Below are 16090 nucleotides of genomic sequence, written 5' to 3' on the forward strand. Positions count from 1 at the left end.
AACAACATCCTTCAGTCTTCATCACTTCTTAAACTCCTTTTCTCCCTGCCATGCAACTCCCCTTTTACATTCGTATCTCATTACCATTATCGGTTTTTTGTTGTTGTTGTTTTATTTTGTCAGTCATGGGGCTTGAACTCTGGGCCTGGGCACTGTCCCTCAGCTCTTCAGTTCAAGGCTAGTGCTCTACCACTTGAACCACAGCACCACTTCTAGTTTTCTTGTGGTTAATTGGAGATAAGAATTTCAAGGACTTTCCTGCTTGGGCTGGCTTTGAACCATGATCCTCAGATCTCAGCTTCCTGAGTAGCTAGGATTACAGGTGTGAGCCACTGGCATCTGGCTACCATTACTATTATATAATTATTATTATACTCATCATCAACATCATTTTAGTTCTATACTCTAAAACTGAGCAAGAACATGTGATTTTTGTTTTGTTAGACAAATATCAATCTGTGTTCCTGAAAATGATATAATTTTGTTTTTACTTATGAATGAAAAATATCCTATGGTGTATGTGAATACATTATATATACACATGTATACATATATGTATACATTGTGTGTATATTATTGTGTGTACATATATTAGATGCATATATATTATGTATATATATATATACATACATGCATACATGAGCTGCAACAATATGTAGATGTATTTCTTTCCTTCAGAACTACATCCAAGTTAGGGTAGGGTAAGGTTATAAAGTATGTCAATTGTTAGTTCTTAGAGGAACTTTTATACTGATTTCCATAATGGTTGTATTAGTTTGTATTCTACCAATACAGTGTCCTTGCCAACTTGTATGTGTGTGCATGTATGCACACACACGCATGTAATTGACATGACTGGAGTAAGATAGAATCTTAGTATAGTTTTTTTTTAATTTAATTTTATTTTATTTGTGAACATACTGTACAGAGGGGTTACAATTGCATGGGCAGGATAATGCGTACATTTCTTACCAAGCATTGCAGCCTCCTCCTTTGTTTAACCTTCACATCACTTCCCAGCCTCCCCCCTCCCCCCCATCCCAATCCTTCTCCTTCCACCCTTCCCCCCCCAACCCCCCCCCCCCCGCACCGACGTTGTAAAGCTCATTTTGGACATGACAACTTCTTAGTATAGTTTTGATTTGCATTTCCTTTGTAGCTAAGAATCTTGAATATTTCTTTATGTATTTACTAGCCATTTGTATTTCTTCTGAGAACTATTCAATTCAATTAGTTGGATTCATTTGTTTATTTATGAGATTATATATTCTTGTGGTTTAAGTTTTTAACTCTTTTTTTTTTTTTTGGGTCCCATCATGGGGCCTGAACTCTGGGCCTGGGCACTGTCCCTCAGCTCTTCAGCTCAAGGCTAGCACTCTACCACTTGAGCCACAGCGCCACTTCTGGCTTTTTTCTTTTTGCTTATGTGGTGCTGAGGAATCGAACCCAGGGCCTCAGGCATGCAAGGCAAGTGCTCTACCACTGAGCCAACTTCCCAGCCCATCAGCCCTAAATTTTTAACTGTATACATTCTGAATGCTAATCCTCTATTCATTGAATAACTGGAAAAGATTTTTCTCCTGTGCTGTGAGTTGTCTCTTTGCTATTCACAAGCTTTTTAATTTGATACAGTCTGATTTTGCCATTCCTGCTCTTATTTCTTGGGTAATTCGAGTCCTGTGTCTGTATCTTCTAGAGTTTCTCCTAGGTTTCCCTGTAACAGTTTTAGTTTCTGGTCTTCCATTAAGATATTCGATCCATTTGGAGTTGATTTTTGTATACGGTGAGAGATAGGGGTGTCTAGATTCAGTCTTCTATATGTGGATATTAGGTTTGCTGAGCACCATTTTTTAAGAAGTTATCTTTTTTCCAGCATACATTTTTGGCTCTTGTCAACAACTAGATGGCTAGAAGTGTGTAGGTTCATTTCTGGATCTTCTAATATGTTCCATTGTTCTTCATGTCTTTTTGCTAGTATCATGCTTTTTTAATTACTATGGCTTTCTCTAATATCATTTGATGTTTGATATTCGGATAACTTCATCATTGTTCCTTGTTTCTTGGGATTACTTTTGCTACTGAGGCCTTTAATATGAATTTACTACTGTCTTTTTATCTCTGCGAAGAATACCATTGGAATTTTTATGGGTATTATATTGAATTTGTAGATTGTCTTTAGCAATATGAACTTTTTCACCATATTAATTCTGCCAATTTGTGAACTTTTGGAAGTTCTTTCTTTAAGATTTGATCGTTTTTATTGTAGAGATCCTTCACTTACTTGGTTAAGTTTATTCCTAGGTGTTTTTTAGGTTATTGTGAACATAACTATTCTCCTAATTTCTCTCTCATCTTGTTCATGTAGATATACAGAAAAGCCACTGGTTTCATGTGTTGATTTTATATGCTACACATTGCTGAAGGTGTTTATCAGCTCTAGGAGTCTATAGGGACCTTTAGATTCACAGGTCTTATCATGTGTAAATAGGAATAATTTTACTTCTCCTTTCCCTATTTGGATCCTTTTTATTTGTCTTGCCCATTGCTCTGTCTAGGAATTCTGGCAAAATATTGAACAGGAGAATGGACACTCATGGTTTGTTTCTTATTTTAGAGGTACTGAGTTCAAGTTTTTTTCACTATTAAAGATGATGTTGACTATAAGTTGATCATAATACAACCTTTATTATGTTAAGGTGAATTGTTTCTATTCCTAGCTAATTCATATAATGAGTTTGCCAGTCTTTTTTACATCAGGTTGGTTATATGCTTCTGGTACTTGATTGTGTTTGTGCTGTATTACGTTTATTGATTTACACTGTTGAGCCGATATTGCCTAGCTGGAATAGAACTCATTAGTTGTAGTATACAATCCTTTTGACTAGTTGTTGAATTAGATTAGCAAGTATTTTATTGAGAATTTTTGTGTCTATGTTCATCAAAGAGAATAGTCTAGTCAGGCGCTGGAGGTTCACACCTGTGATTTTAGCTGCTCAGGAAGCTGAGATCTGAGGATCAAGGCTCAAAGCCAGCTTGGGAAGGAAAGTCCATGAGACTCTTATCTAATTAACTACCAAAAAATTCCTGAAGTATTATGTGACTCTAGTGGTAGAGCATTAGCCTTGAGCAAAAAAATCAAGTAGTAGAGCACTAGCCTTGAATAAAAAAAGCTAAGGGACAGCAGCCAGCCCCTGAGTGCAAGCCCCAGTACTGGCACAGACAGAGAGAGAGAGAGAGAGAGAGAGAGAGAGAGAGAGACAGAGACAGAGACAGAGACAGAGACAGAGACAGAGACAGAGACAGAGAGACAGAGACAGAGACAGAGACAGAGACAGAGAGACAGAGAGAGAGACAGAGAGAGAGAGAGAGAGAAAATTTGTGTATAACAGAGATCAGTCTATAGTTCTCTGTTGTTTTTGTTGTTATTGTTGTATCCCTAACTTGTTTTTAAATAAATATAATGCTAGCTTTATAGAATCTGTTAGTGATCTCTCCCTTTCTATTTCATGGAAAATTTGAGAAATGGTATTGTTCTTTTAAAGCTCTTGTAGAATATAGCTACTAAACTGTCAGGTCTGAGAGTTTTTGTTGGGAGAGTATTTTTGTTTCACTCTTCTCAATTGTCATAGATCTATTTAGGTGGATTATTTTCTCTTGGTTTAATTTTTTTGTACATTAGGTTGATGCTATCTAGAAATGAATCATTTCCACTAGATTTTCCAGTTTAGTTCAATAAAGGTTTTTAAAAGGATTCCTTCATGATTTTATTGTTATGATATCCCCATTGTAATCCTTAATTTTATTTGTTTGGGTAATTTCTCTTTTGCTTTTGGCCAGACTGGCTAATAGCTTGTCAATTTTATCTATGTTTTTCACTAATCAACTTTTGTTTCATCAATTTTTTGTGTAGGTTTTTGTCTCTATTTTATTGATTTCCGCCCCCAATGTCTTCTGTGCTTTCTGGGTATAGATATTGTTATTGTATACTTCTCATAATAGAGTGATAGCAAATGGTGAGGGTTTGTCACAGATAATTAGGAAGTGTTGTGGCTTCATGCCTCTGAGGTTTTCTCAGATAACATTACTTCTAAGTATTCATTGATAAAGTTTAAAATTATTAGAATTCAAGTAGAAAAATCTCACTCAAGTTATAGGTCAGGAATGGATGATAGTGGTAATTGATGTTAAGATTGTATGTTTGATAGGAGATTAGTACAGGGAGATCAAATTCCAATGGTCCAGTAGTAGTGAAGATTAACACAAGTTCACATTAATACTAATAAGTTTATTCCATTTCCCAAAGCCAGTGTTAAAACAATACCAAGATCACAAGCAGCCGGAATACATATTTGAACAGAACCGATATCAGTTAATGACTTATGGAGTCCTTAAACCATCAGCAGTAGAAAGAGGTTCTAGCAAATCAATTTCTACAGAGGCTGAAGATGCTGTGAGAAAAAAGAAGGTATGATGTTAAGATAATTAGTCCTTTTAATTTAACTCTAATTTTATATAGCAGTTAATATGATTGTAACCTAAATGGTAACAGAATCTCTCTACCTCTCCCTCCCTCTCTCTCCCCCCTCTCTCCCTTCCTCCATATCTCTCTCTTCTTCCTTCCCCTCTCTCTCTGTCTCTGTCTGCCTCTGTCTCTCTGTCTCTGTCTGTCTCTGTCTCTCTCTGTCTCTCTGTCTCTCTCTGTCTCTCTGTCTCTCTGTCTCTCTCTCTTTACCTCTGTCTCTGTCTCTGTCTCTCTCTCTCTCTGAGCTTGAACTCAGAACCTAGGCACTGTCCCTGAACTTTTTTCTTCCAGGCTGTCACATTACCACTTGAGCCACAGTGCCACTTCCAACTTTTCTGGTAGTTAATTGGAGACAAGGGCCTCATTGGCTTTCCTGCCCAGGCTGGCTTTGAACCATGATTCTCAGATTTCATTCTCCTAAGTAGCTGGGGTTTCAGGCCCACTGGCACTGCTACTGGCACCTGGCTAGAATCATTTTTTAGAGATGGCTTGGGAAGTATGTTTCAGTTGTTCCTATTTAAGGGAACACTACACAGTAAAGGAGAAATCATAAAGGAAGTTTCTATCATTTGTACCATGCCTTCTGACCATCTCTTGCATGTCAAAAGAAGTTGAAACAATGTATAGAAAGTTATAGAATTATTTTATATTTTTAAATAATTTTAAGAAAAATATAAACCTTTGAACACCTTGGTGAGTGGCAATAAAATACAGCAAAAGAGCTCAAAAGACAACTTTTGTAGCTTGTGAGATTGTAGAGGGGGAATTTACCTTATAAGATATAAATAGACTGTGAGAGGAGGGGAGCAATCAGAAGAGTGTGGCTTTAAATGATCATCTTTATAATTTAAAGAAAGAAAGAGAAGTGGGAGAGACAGACAGTTTCAATAAAGGTAGCAATAGAGCCAAGATTTCTCTGGGTTTTGATTAGAAGATCCTTGGAAGCTCACTGAACATTTTGGTTTTGATCATTATGCTACAGTGCTAAAAATGCAGAGTTAAGGACAGAAGGATTTTATGAGGATTTCAGAGTGTGGAAGTAAGTAGGAGGATAGACAAATACTCAAAATGGTGTTTGGTGTTAACAATTATTGCTCATTTCAAGTATAAAATGTTGATGAACTAAATTGCACTAATCTCAGAGGAGTAAGTTGAAGATTATTGAGGTAAACAAGGTGGGAGTAGTTAGGACTTAAGGCTATGGATAGTACTTACCATAGATTTGGTTGAGACCTTCCTGCAAGATGAAATCAGATGATAAATTATTGGAATTGTAGAATTTCCATAAATACCACCTCTATGAAAGGAAGAAAGAGAGAGGGAGAGGGGGAGAGATAGAAGGAGGGAGGGAGAGAGAGGGAGGGTGTTTATGTGTGTTATATAGAGTCCGAAAAGATTTGATTGCTCATGAATTGATTCATTTTGTATAAAATGGGCTTTAAGAGAGAGATTGTATGAGCTTCTTGGATGAAAAGGAGAGCTGAGCTGCAAAGGAATGTTGTGGACTTTTTCCTAGTTTTAGTTCTCACACCAGTGAAGAGTTCAATGATATGTTAGTGGTTATAGTGAAATGTGAGGAAAAAGGACATTCCATACAAAAGGAGAATAATATTCTGAGGAGATGATCGTTTTTTTTTGTCAAGTATTGATTTCTCAGAAACAAAGTTTATAACGGAAATGTAACAATGAAGATTTCCTGGTAAAGGAAGGAAGAAAAAAATGAAGGGAGAGTGGGAGAAGGAAGGAAGGAAGGAAGGAAGGAAGGAAGGAAGGAAGGAAGGAAGGAAGGAAGGAAGGAAGGAAGGAAAGAAGGAAGGAAGGAAGGAAGGAAGGAAGGAAGGAAGGAAGGAAGGAAGGGAGGGAGGGAGGGAGGGAGGGAGGGAGGGAGGGAGGGAGGGAGGGGAAGGGAAGGAAGGAGGAAGGGAGAGAAGAGAGGAGAGGGGGAAAGGGAAGGAGGAGGAGAGTAGAAGGGGGAAGGGAAAGGATAAATTTTCTGATAAATTAAAGAAGATACTAATCAAATTGGACTAGGCATCCATCAGAGAGGAGTTCTACAAGTATACATAAGTGCTTCCTTTATTCCTCACCCTAGTCTGAATATATGTGATGGCTAAATTGAATCACATCGTCCAAGTGAATTATGTAATTACAAGTGAAGAGATCTTACCCTTGAAATGGAATAAAAGCTTTTTAAAAGGTGTGATAAAGAAAATCAAGGGGCTGGGAAGGTGGCTCAGTGGTAGAGTGCTTGCCTTGCATGCCTGAGGCCCTGGGTTCGATTCCTCAGCACCACATAAGCAAAAAGAAAAAACCCGGAAGTGGCGCTGTGACTCAAGTGGTAGAGCGCTAGCCTTGAGCTGAAGAGCTGAGGGACAGCGCCCAGGCCCAGAGTTCAGGCCCCACGACCGGACCCAAAAAAAATAAATATATTTTCTGGTAATATATTCATATTCATCTTATAAAAACATGAAAGTGGACTGCAGCCTTTGTTGAAACCTTGAGATAAAGTGAATTGCTTTATGTCTAGTTCTGGGCATCAGGTTTGGCCTGCTCCTTCACATCAGAGAACAGTGGTCATGCTGCTGCTGCGGTGGCTGCTGCCACCACCTCTCTTGGCTGGAGGAAGTGTGTTTTATCTTGATCTCCAAGATGTGTTTCCTTCAGCTCTGAACTTGCTGAGACTACTGCTCACAAGTTACTATTCAGCAAGATACATTTAACCAGCAAGAGAATAAAGACCTCCATGAATACTAACTTTCTGTTCTGTAGAACCTGTGGTACTCAATCTCTTACAGAAATGGCAGCCTCTATCAGCAATAGAGTGATCATTTACATATTTACATTATTACACTTACAGACACCTTGTGTCTGCTGGACACAAATCTTGACAGTTTTGCTAGTTGTCAAATTTCCTTGAGTGGGGTGACTAGTCTCCAAAGAGCTAGTAGTTTTGAAATGTAAGAAACATGGAGTTAAAGGAGTGGGGGGGGGCAATAGGAGCTGACTCTGGGATTGTTCTGTGGGAAGGGACTGGGTATCTGAGTAGAGAGCACTAAGGAGGAATACCACTCTCTAACACTGAGTTGATATATCTCTGTTTCAAGATGCTTGCCCCGAGGTTGATATTCTGTCACCACCACCTACCTTTTTTAATTAAAAAAACTCATTTTTAAAACATTGGCTTTGTTTAGATTTATCGGCCCTCTGAAGATATATATTCTCCTCCCCCTAAACTGTCACGTACGAGGATCGGAAGAAGAGGTCTCTTCGGGGCCACATCCGCAACTTACCCGAAGTTACATTTCCAAGACCGGGAAGAAGTTCTTAAAGCCAACATTCGTGATCCCTTGCAAATCATTAAAATATTACATGAGAACGAACATCTAGGATTTCTTTACATGGTCCCTGCAGTGTCAAGGTCTTCCATTGAGTATGACACATATAACCTAAAGTGAGTTCATTTAATTTATTTAATATTGAAAATTACAGATGATGGTAAAGATTGTTTAGACTTGAGCATAATTGATAAAATGTGATAAAAATAATTTTTATTCTCTTTCAAGGATGAGTTCTAATCATAGCAATTTTATTTATTTTCCCATTTACCTTTATCTGTTTACAGAATATATTGACAGAATATATGGTTGTGCTTCTCATTTATTTATTTAATGTTGTACCAACTATTTTGAATAGACATTAACTTTAGTAGACATACTAGTTTTAGAATCCAAAGGGAAAATAGAAGTGAAATGGAAGAAACATTAGAGACAAAAGAATTATGGGTTTTGTTTTTTGTTTTTGTCAGTTGTAGGGCCTGGGTTCAACCAGGGCCTGGTGCTGTCCCTGAGCTTTTCTGCTCAAAGTTACTGCTGTACCACTTTGAGCCACTGCTCCACTGCTGGTTTTCTGGTAGTTAATGGAGATAAAAGTCTCACAGATTTTCCTGCCCAGGCAGGGTTCAAACTGTGATCCTCAGATCTCAGCCTCCTGAGCAGCTAGGATTATAAGCATGAGCCACCAGCACCTGGCTTGAGAGTTGTTGTTTTTAAAAGATAAGACTAATAGTCATTTTTTTGATGGGAGACATTTTTTTGGCCTTTAATATATAGATTTTTTGGCCTTTAATATATAGAGTAGTTATAGTATTTAATACTTAAATGATATTACTATTCTTACTACTACCTTACTATTTCTAAAAGAATTCCTTATCAGTTTTTGGAGAAGTCAAGATATTAAATGGAGAATAATGGAAAAATGGTTTACTTGCTAATCATAAAAGCACACATCCTAATTCATGTATGAAAATATTTTCATAGTTTTGACTTTTGAAAGAGAGTTATTCAGTAACCCAGATAACAAGGAGTGCTAGTTGGAGTGCTTGTTCCAAAACTGCAAATAGATTTACAAAATGTAAAATTTGGACTAGCCCCACATGAAGTCTTAAATGGGAAACAGGAACTGTGTTTACTTCTAGAAATTTGTTATATTTCTGGACTAATAAGTACATCTACTAGAGGAGCTGAGTTATGGTTTTTTGGGGGGAGGTGTCTTGTAGGAATGGTACTTGATAGTAATCCACAAAGGTCTCTTAAAAACCGTACATTGTCAGACTCATCCTACTTCATTAAACCTAAAATAGTTTTTTTTTTTTTACTATAGACCCTCTGAGAAAACAATTCCATTTGCCATTTATTCTAAAGACTCAACTTTGTGTTATGTGTTAGGCATTAACAATTGTTTTAAGAATAAGCTTCATGGAGATGTCCAAGTATGTTGGCATATCACCCTGGGAAATATATAACTATGTGTTGTAGATCATCTTGCCCAGTCAGGAACTCTATGAGTAACTCTGCTCAAAGATCAGAAATCTAGGGAGATCACAGTGTAGAGAACAAAGAATTGTGTTGGCTAAAGCAAAGTTAGGTCTATTTCATTGGCACTTGAACCTTGAACAAGAGTAATAGTAATTGTTGGTACTCATGTGATATAGGGGAAGGCTGTTGGCTAGACAGCTGGGTCAGGCACCTACTTTGTGAGAAGATACAAAGCAGGCCATCATGCTCCACATGGCTAAAGCATCATGATTTGACGGTCTTCATTATGTTCTCAATACTCAAAAGCATTTACATATATTAAATTATTTCACCTTCACAACACTACTGTAAGATAGATCCAAGTATTATCTCTGTTATAAATGAGGCGCAAATGGTGAAGTAATTTACCTTGGAGCAGGAGAGCACCACAAACATGTGATAGAACAATTTAGATTTAATGACAAAAGCCAGACGAGGCTCACCAAAGTCCCTGGGCAGAAGAGTCCTTTGAAACAACTCATACTTCAGTGAAACTAGTGTAGTAGACTAGTTTAACAATGAGCCAAGGCATTTCCCACTACTAGAGGAGGGTCACAGAAATACTCTGAAATAACAGACCACACTGATGCATTATTGCTTTGCAAACCAAAGAATTAATTCCAAGAGGAATTTGGGGATTTTTTTTGGGGGGGGGAGAGGTTGTTTTGTTATATTTTGTTTTTTTTAGAACTTCAGTAAATTCACTTTGAGTTATTTCTGAAGTGAAAACGGCAATTTATAATTACCACCACAAACACATGCAACTCTCTCATTCTATGGAATTCTCTTAAATAAGATACATATCCTTTGCAAAGTTCATAGGAACCTTGAAATCTAAATTTCATTTCAAATGGACAGAAAGAGGTTCTGTATTTAAATCATTTGGACAATTAGAAATCACAGCAGAGATTTTTCCAGTAATGTGACAATAGTTAGATGTAATTTTATTTAAGCTTTTCAGTCTGATTCATTAACTTGCTAAAGATTTCTGATTAGTTAATCCTATCAGCAAAGTAAGAACTTTACACTGGATTTTCAAAAGAGATCAAGAAAACTTAAATTTTCTGATTATTTCCTCAAAGAAAGGCCTGAACGAAATGAACATCCAAACCAACTATCTAGCAGGTAGCTGAAACTTCAATCCTGAGTGCTGCTAAAACTTGTTGCGTGGGCGAGTATCATCATGAGGATATAATTTCCTGTTACTGGAGAACTCTGGAAACTGTTGAATGCTGCAAGGCAGAACAGGCCAAGTGAAGCATAGAAGTCTATGGAGCAGATTGGAGAAGTGACCTCTTAACAGTAGACTAGAGGCTGGGCATGTGGCGTAGTGGTAGAATGCTTATCTAGTATTCATGAAGCCCTGGGTTCAATTCCCTGGTACCACATAAACAGAAAAAGGCAGAAGTGGCACTGTGGCACAAGTGGTGAAGTGCTAGCCTTGAGCAAAAGAAGCTCAGGGACAGTGCCCAGGCCCTGAGTTCAAGACCCAGGATGGGCAAAACATAACAAAACAAAAAACAATAGACTACAAAATCTATAGGAAATAAGATTACAGGAAACTAGCCCAGCACCAGGGGCTCACACCTGTAATCCTAGCTATTCAGGAGGCTGAGATCTGAGGATTGTGGTTTGAAGCCAACCCAAGCAGGAAAGACTATAAGATCTTATCTCCAACTAACCACCAAAAACTGGAAGTGGCATTGTGGTTCAAAGTGGTAGCACTTCAGCCTTGAGCAAAAAATGCTCGGGGATAGTGCCCAGGCCCTGAGTTCAAGTCCCAGGACTGACAACTAAAAAAGAGTCTCACAGTTTCCTGCCCAGGGTTGGCATCAAACTATGATCTTAGCTTCCTGAGTAATTAGGATTACAGGCATGAACCATCAGTGCCTGGCTAATGTTTAACTTGGAAATCTAGAGGTTTAGTAAGCATCCCAGATGATACGTATGTTGATAATATTATCTTGGAAAAGGTCCTACATATATTCATTTGTCCTATAAAGAATAGAAACGAAGCAAGGGAAAGGCTTTGAGTTTTAATAATGAATATCTCAAATGGAAATAGCATTTCTAAGTGGGATTGAACATCAACATGAAGAACATCATGGACCCCATCTGCCATCACTGTCAGTAGAAAACAGACTACACAAAGTAAGTTTTCCAGGCAGGCACCATGGTGAGCTGTTTGCTCTCATTTTGGTTTGATGTCTGATGTTAATGAAACATCTGAAATCAATTATGATTTCAGTGGCAAGTTAAAGTTTCACGTTTTGGAAAGAAGCACTCCAAGAATAATATCTGGTTATGTCCGAAAATGAAAAAAAAAAAACCATTTCAAATGTTGGCCATCTACCTCACCACACCATGAAATTTTCCCCCAGACATTTCTAGTGTTGATTTAATTAGAGCACAGACAAAAGGTGTCAGCCAATGGAATCAGGTAAAAGCAAAGCAGGTGAAAGACCTTCTGGTGTAGCCCTGGACCAGCCCTTCACTCGCTCTCCACAGCACTTCTTGTGTGCTCACGACAGTTCTTAATTTCAGTTTGCTTTCCTTCTAGTCCTAGATGGCCCAGATTCTAAAAATTCTTCTTCACTTTTGTTAAAACAAAAAAATCAGACTAACAATGATTTGTGCCAGTTGTTCTTAGCATATTGATTAACGGGCTTAAAGAATATGAGATTTTATCCCAATCCCTAAAAATGGATGATACATACAAGTACGTGAATTTGTTGTATGCAATTTTAGGAATCTTACCAATGGCCTGAAAGATGTTCTAAAAGTCCAGGAACAAAGCTGTTCATTTCACACAATGAAATGAAACATATATTTTTAACTTAATTTGGGTCTTCTAATCCTATCTAATTCAGGTTTTCTTTATCATAATCCTGTCAAATCTGAATCAATTAAAGTTTCTATGCTAAATATAAACTCAGTTCCAGGTTCCTCTCATACAGGACTATTAAGTTCAAAATATCTATAATAGAGTTATTTTATTATAAAGTTCATCTAACTGCAATGATCAGTGATTTTGCCAAGCCCAGCTGTTTAAAAACAGTTGCAACAATAAAATTATGTATTTAAAAATGTTTTAAATGCTGCACAGCCAGGTGTCTGTGGCTCACATCTATAATCCTTGCTAACATACGGAGAATCGTGGTTCATTGTCAGAAAACTCTTTGAGATTCCATATCCAAAATAACCAGCAAAAAGCTGGCTGGAGATGCAGCTCAAGTTGTGAAGTGCCATCTGAACAAGCTGAGCAATCATGGGGGCCTTTGAGGGCCTGTATCAGTGAAAGCAAGAAAAAGGGAGAAGGAGAGGGAGAAGGAAAGGGAGAAGGAGTAGGAGATGGAGAAGGGAGAGAGAAGAAAGAAAAGAAAAGCCAGTCCCTTTTCTTTTACTGAGTCATTTATTCAACCTGAAAGTAATTTGTTAGAATTCTGTTGAATTTTAAATATTATTTGTTGTCAAAAGTACGTGAGTTGCTAATTTTGTATTTAACTTTTATTCATTGTCCCAACTTTTATTTGTTCATAGAATTGTAAATTTTGACAATATCAATAAAAATGACTACTATACTATTAGCCAAAAGGCAGTGACACATGTGTACAACAACGACGTTGAATTTATCGAAATTGATCGATGGGAAAAGGAATATCAATATCACAAAGAACTCACTAAGATTCCCATATTTGCACTTTTCCGGAAATGGAAAGCTTTTAACGTGTGGAAGAAGAATGTCCGCTCTAAGAAAATTGCTGGATGTCGTAAATCTTTACAAAAAAACTTGTTTATTATTAACCCAGTATGTATTTATTAGTCATACTTTAAAAGAATTACAGAAAAAGAGTGACTATCACAGATGTCGGTATAGGGTATTCCTGAGAGAATATTTTATGGTTGAAGGAATTCACAATTTTCATCATTCACTGTCATTTAGAAATCTAGCAGTACAGTGGTATTTCTGCTTTCAAATAACAGCTGAACAATACGCAAAGGTGTAAGAGGGTTGCATGTGCCACTTTTGATTAGAAGCACCTTCCATTGTTGTTGACCAGGAAAGCTGTATATCCTTTTGAGCATGGTGGGACAGCAACTCTATAACCTCCCTCACCTTTTAGACACTCAGAATTTTAGTTCAAAATAATTTGGGGCTGCTTTCATGCCAGTGCTTTTCAATATATCCTATGTTCTTTTACCATGGATTCAGACAATAAGGACATTTTTTACATACTTACTTCAGTTGATGGGGTGATCATAAGAAAACAATCTGTTCAAGGATTTTGGATCACATTTAACTCTTATCTATTGGATTTCAACTTTCATTAGAAGTTTTCCACTTGTCCCTTGGGAGTGAACATAAGTGATTATTGTTGTCCCACATGGAGCTCTAGGGCCTTAAGCTACTTCTGTTACATTGAGATATTACTTTGCATCAGAAGCAACAAGTTTGTATTTTATTGGTTGTTTTCTTCACATCAGTCATACAATAAAAGGATATTCACTTACACTTATTAACAGATCAGTGCAAGACAAAGATATAATTATACTATCTCAGTCATCCATCAGCTCAAGCATCCTCAGATGTGGAAAAACATGCTTGTTTATCTTGACACCAAAACTCAACCCATAGAGCTCTCATTTCATTACATATTCATTGATCTTTTAAAACTGTTTTACCATCTTTCATCTTTCACCATGTTTTAGACACTATACATAAATCTGTGACTATAGATGAAAAATAATTCTTCCTAGATTAGTCTTTAAAGTTACTTAACTTGTCCCTCAAATCTTATTCTTTTTTGTGTAATCATTTTCTGTGCACTATCCATATCAGCAATATCTTGTCCATGATGTCTACTCTTACACTTGGTTCCAGCAGATTAGAAAGTCTTTTCTAAGCAAGGATTGACCTAAGTAACAGACCCATTATGGTGATTTAAACATCTATTACATGCTAAATGACATACTACAAGTCCTACATTTACATTTAGTTAACTAGAGTTGATGATTCTTCTTCATTAAGTTGAAGGAACAAATATGGAATTGTCCTGGAAATTTTTATGATTTTTTTTGTCAGACAGGGGGTTTGAACTCTGGGCCTGGGCGCTGTCCCTCAGCTCTTCAGCTCAAGGCTAGCGCTCTACCATTTGAGCCACAACACCATTTCTTTATATAATTGGCATGCAATATAATTCACTTACCCAAAGTATATAATTCATTGATTTTAGTGTATTTAGAGAATAGCAATCAGCACTACCATCAGAATATATCCATCATTCCAAAACCAAGTTCATTCCCCATTAATAGTTATTCCTTCCTCCCTGTTTGTCACCTCCACTCAGCTCTAGGCAGTCACTAATCTTTCTGTCTCTATAGATTTGCCTATTCTATTTATTTCATATAAATGGAGTAATACAACATTTGGTCCTTGACAACTATCATTTAATATAACGTTTTAAAGATTAATCTCTGTTGTTAAATAGCATTTCTCTTTACTAGCAAATTATGTGCCTTTGTGTTGGTTATGCCAGTTTTAGTTATCTTGCCATCTATTGACAGATATTTGGGTTATTTATACTTTTGACAATTATGAATAATGTTGTTATGAACAATTATGCACAAGTCTTTGTGTGAACATATGTTTCCGTTTTTCTTGGGCATATCCCTAGAGATGGGATTGCTGCATCATTACGAAACTTATGTTTATTATTTTAAGGAAACATAAAGGAGTTTTCTAAAGCAATTGGTTCCCCACTGAAATTTTAAAGTTAAGTTTTGCTTTGCTCTGTATCATAACTTCTTAGAATAGTTGCTCTTTCCTCCTGTGATTGTGTTGGATATTGCCAAGTCCTTAAAGTAACACCAAGAACATTAATAACCATTAGCCAAATCAAATGAAATTTAAAATATTGCTCAGTTTTCTATCACTTGCCCTCAATTTCATCCTGAAAATACCTGAAAGACACCATGTGCAAGTGCCTTCCACCCATAATCCTACTCAGGAAGCTGAGATCTGAGTATTGCTGCTGAAAGCCAGCCCTGGCAAGGAAGTCTGTGAGACTCTTATCTCCAATTAACCAGCAAAAAGCTGGAAGTGGAACTGTGGTTTAAGTGACGGGGCACCAGACTTGAGCAAAAGTGCTAAGAGACCATCCAGACCCTGAATTCAAGACACACACACACACACACACACACACACACACACACACACACACACACACACACACACACACACACACACACATACACACACACACACACACACACACACACACACACACACACACACACACCTCACACCTGAGAGAAATGTTTATCTTTTTGAAGTAAAAACTTAATCTTATAATTCAGAGACTTAATTTTTAAGTTTGAATAGTGTTCCTACTTGAAGTGTGCATTTTATAGTTGTAGTTCATGTTAACCTACACACCTGGTAATTAAACTATTAAATGCTTGTATACCTTTAAAGCAAGATATTTTTTACTAATGATAAATTCTTATTTTTCACTTAGTTTTTGAGACCAGCTCTTCTTAAAATAAATGACTTATGCTATCAATTGAGCTTTATGGGACTTTGTTATATTGAAAAAGGTCATACCTACACATTGCAGGAATTTAAGGCTGCACAAATTTTACGACTAGGAGAGGTAAGGTCGTAGAAGGCTTAAGATATTTGTTTCATTTATGGATACTTTGATATCGCTAATTA

At 37.0% G+C, this 16090-nt stretch overlaps 1 protein-coding gene across 3 annotated transcripts in view; it reads left to right on the top strand.

Moving 5' to 3' along the window:
- The window catches only part of Dnah6 (dynein axonemal heavy chain 6), a 196070-nt gene that overhangs the window by 5517 nt on the left and 174463 nt on the right, over window positions 1-16090 (top strand). For 2 of the 3 annotated variants that reach the window (XM_069989108.1, XM_069989109.1), the window contains exons 3-6: window positions 4304-4465; window positions 7714-7973; window positions 12916-13183; window positions 15894-16028. In XM_069989108.1, coding sequence (XP_069845209.1) covers window positions 4304-4465; window positions 7714-7973; window positions 12916-13183; window positions 15894-16028 — 825 coding nt within the window. Of the gene's footprint in view, window positions 1-4303; window positions 4466-7713; window positions 7974-12915; window positions 13184-15893; window positions 16029-16090 lie in introns of those variants that run through there. The other variant, XM_069989110.1, reaches the window with a different exon arrangement.

This window comes from Dipodomys merriami, unplaced genomic scaffold (genome assembly GCF_024711535.1).
Source record: "Dipodomys merriami isolate MVZ:Mamm:240054 unplaced genomic scaffold, mDipMer1.0.p SCAF_37, whole genome shotgun sequence".
NCBI lineage: Eukaryota > Metazoa > Chordata > Mammalia > Rodentia > Heteromyidae > Dipodomys > Dipodomys merriami.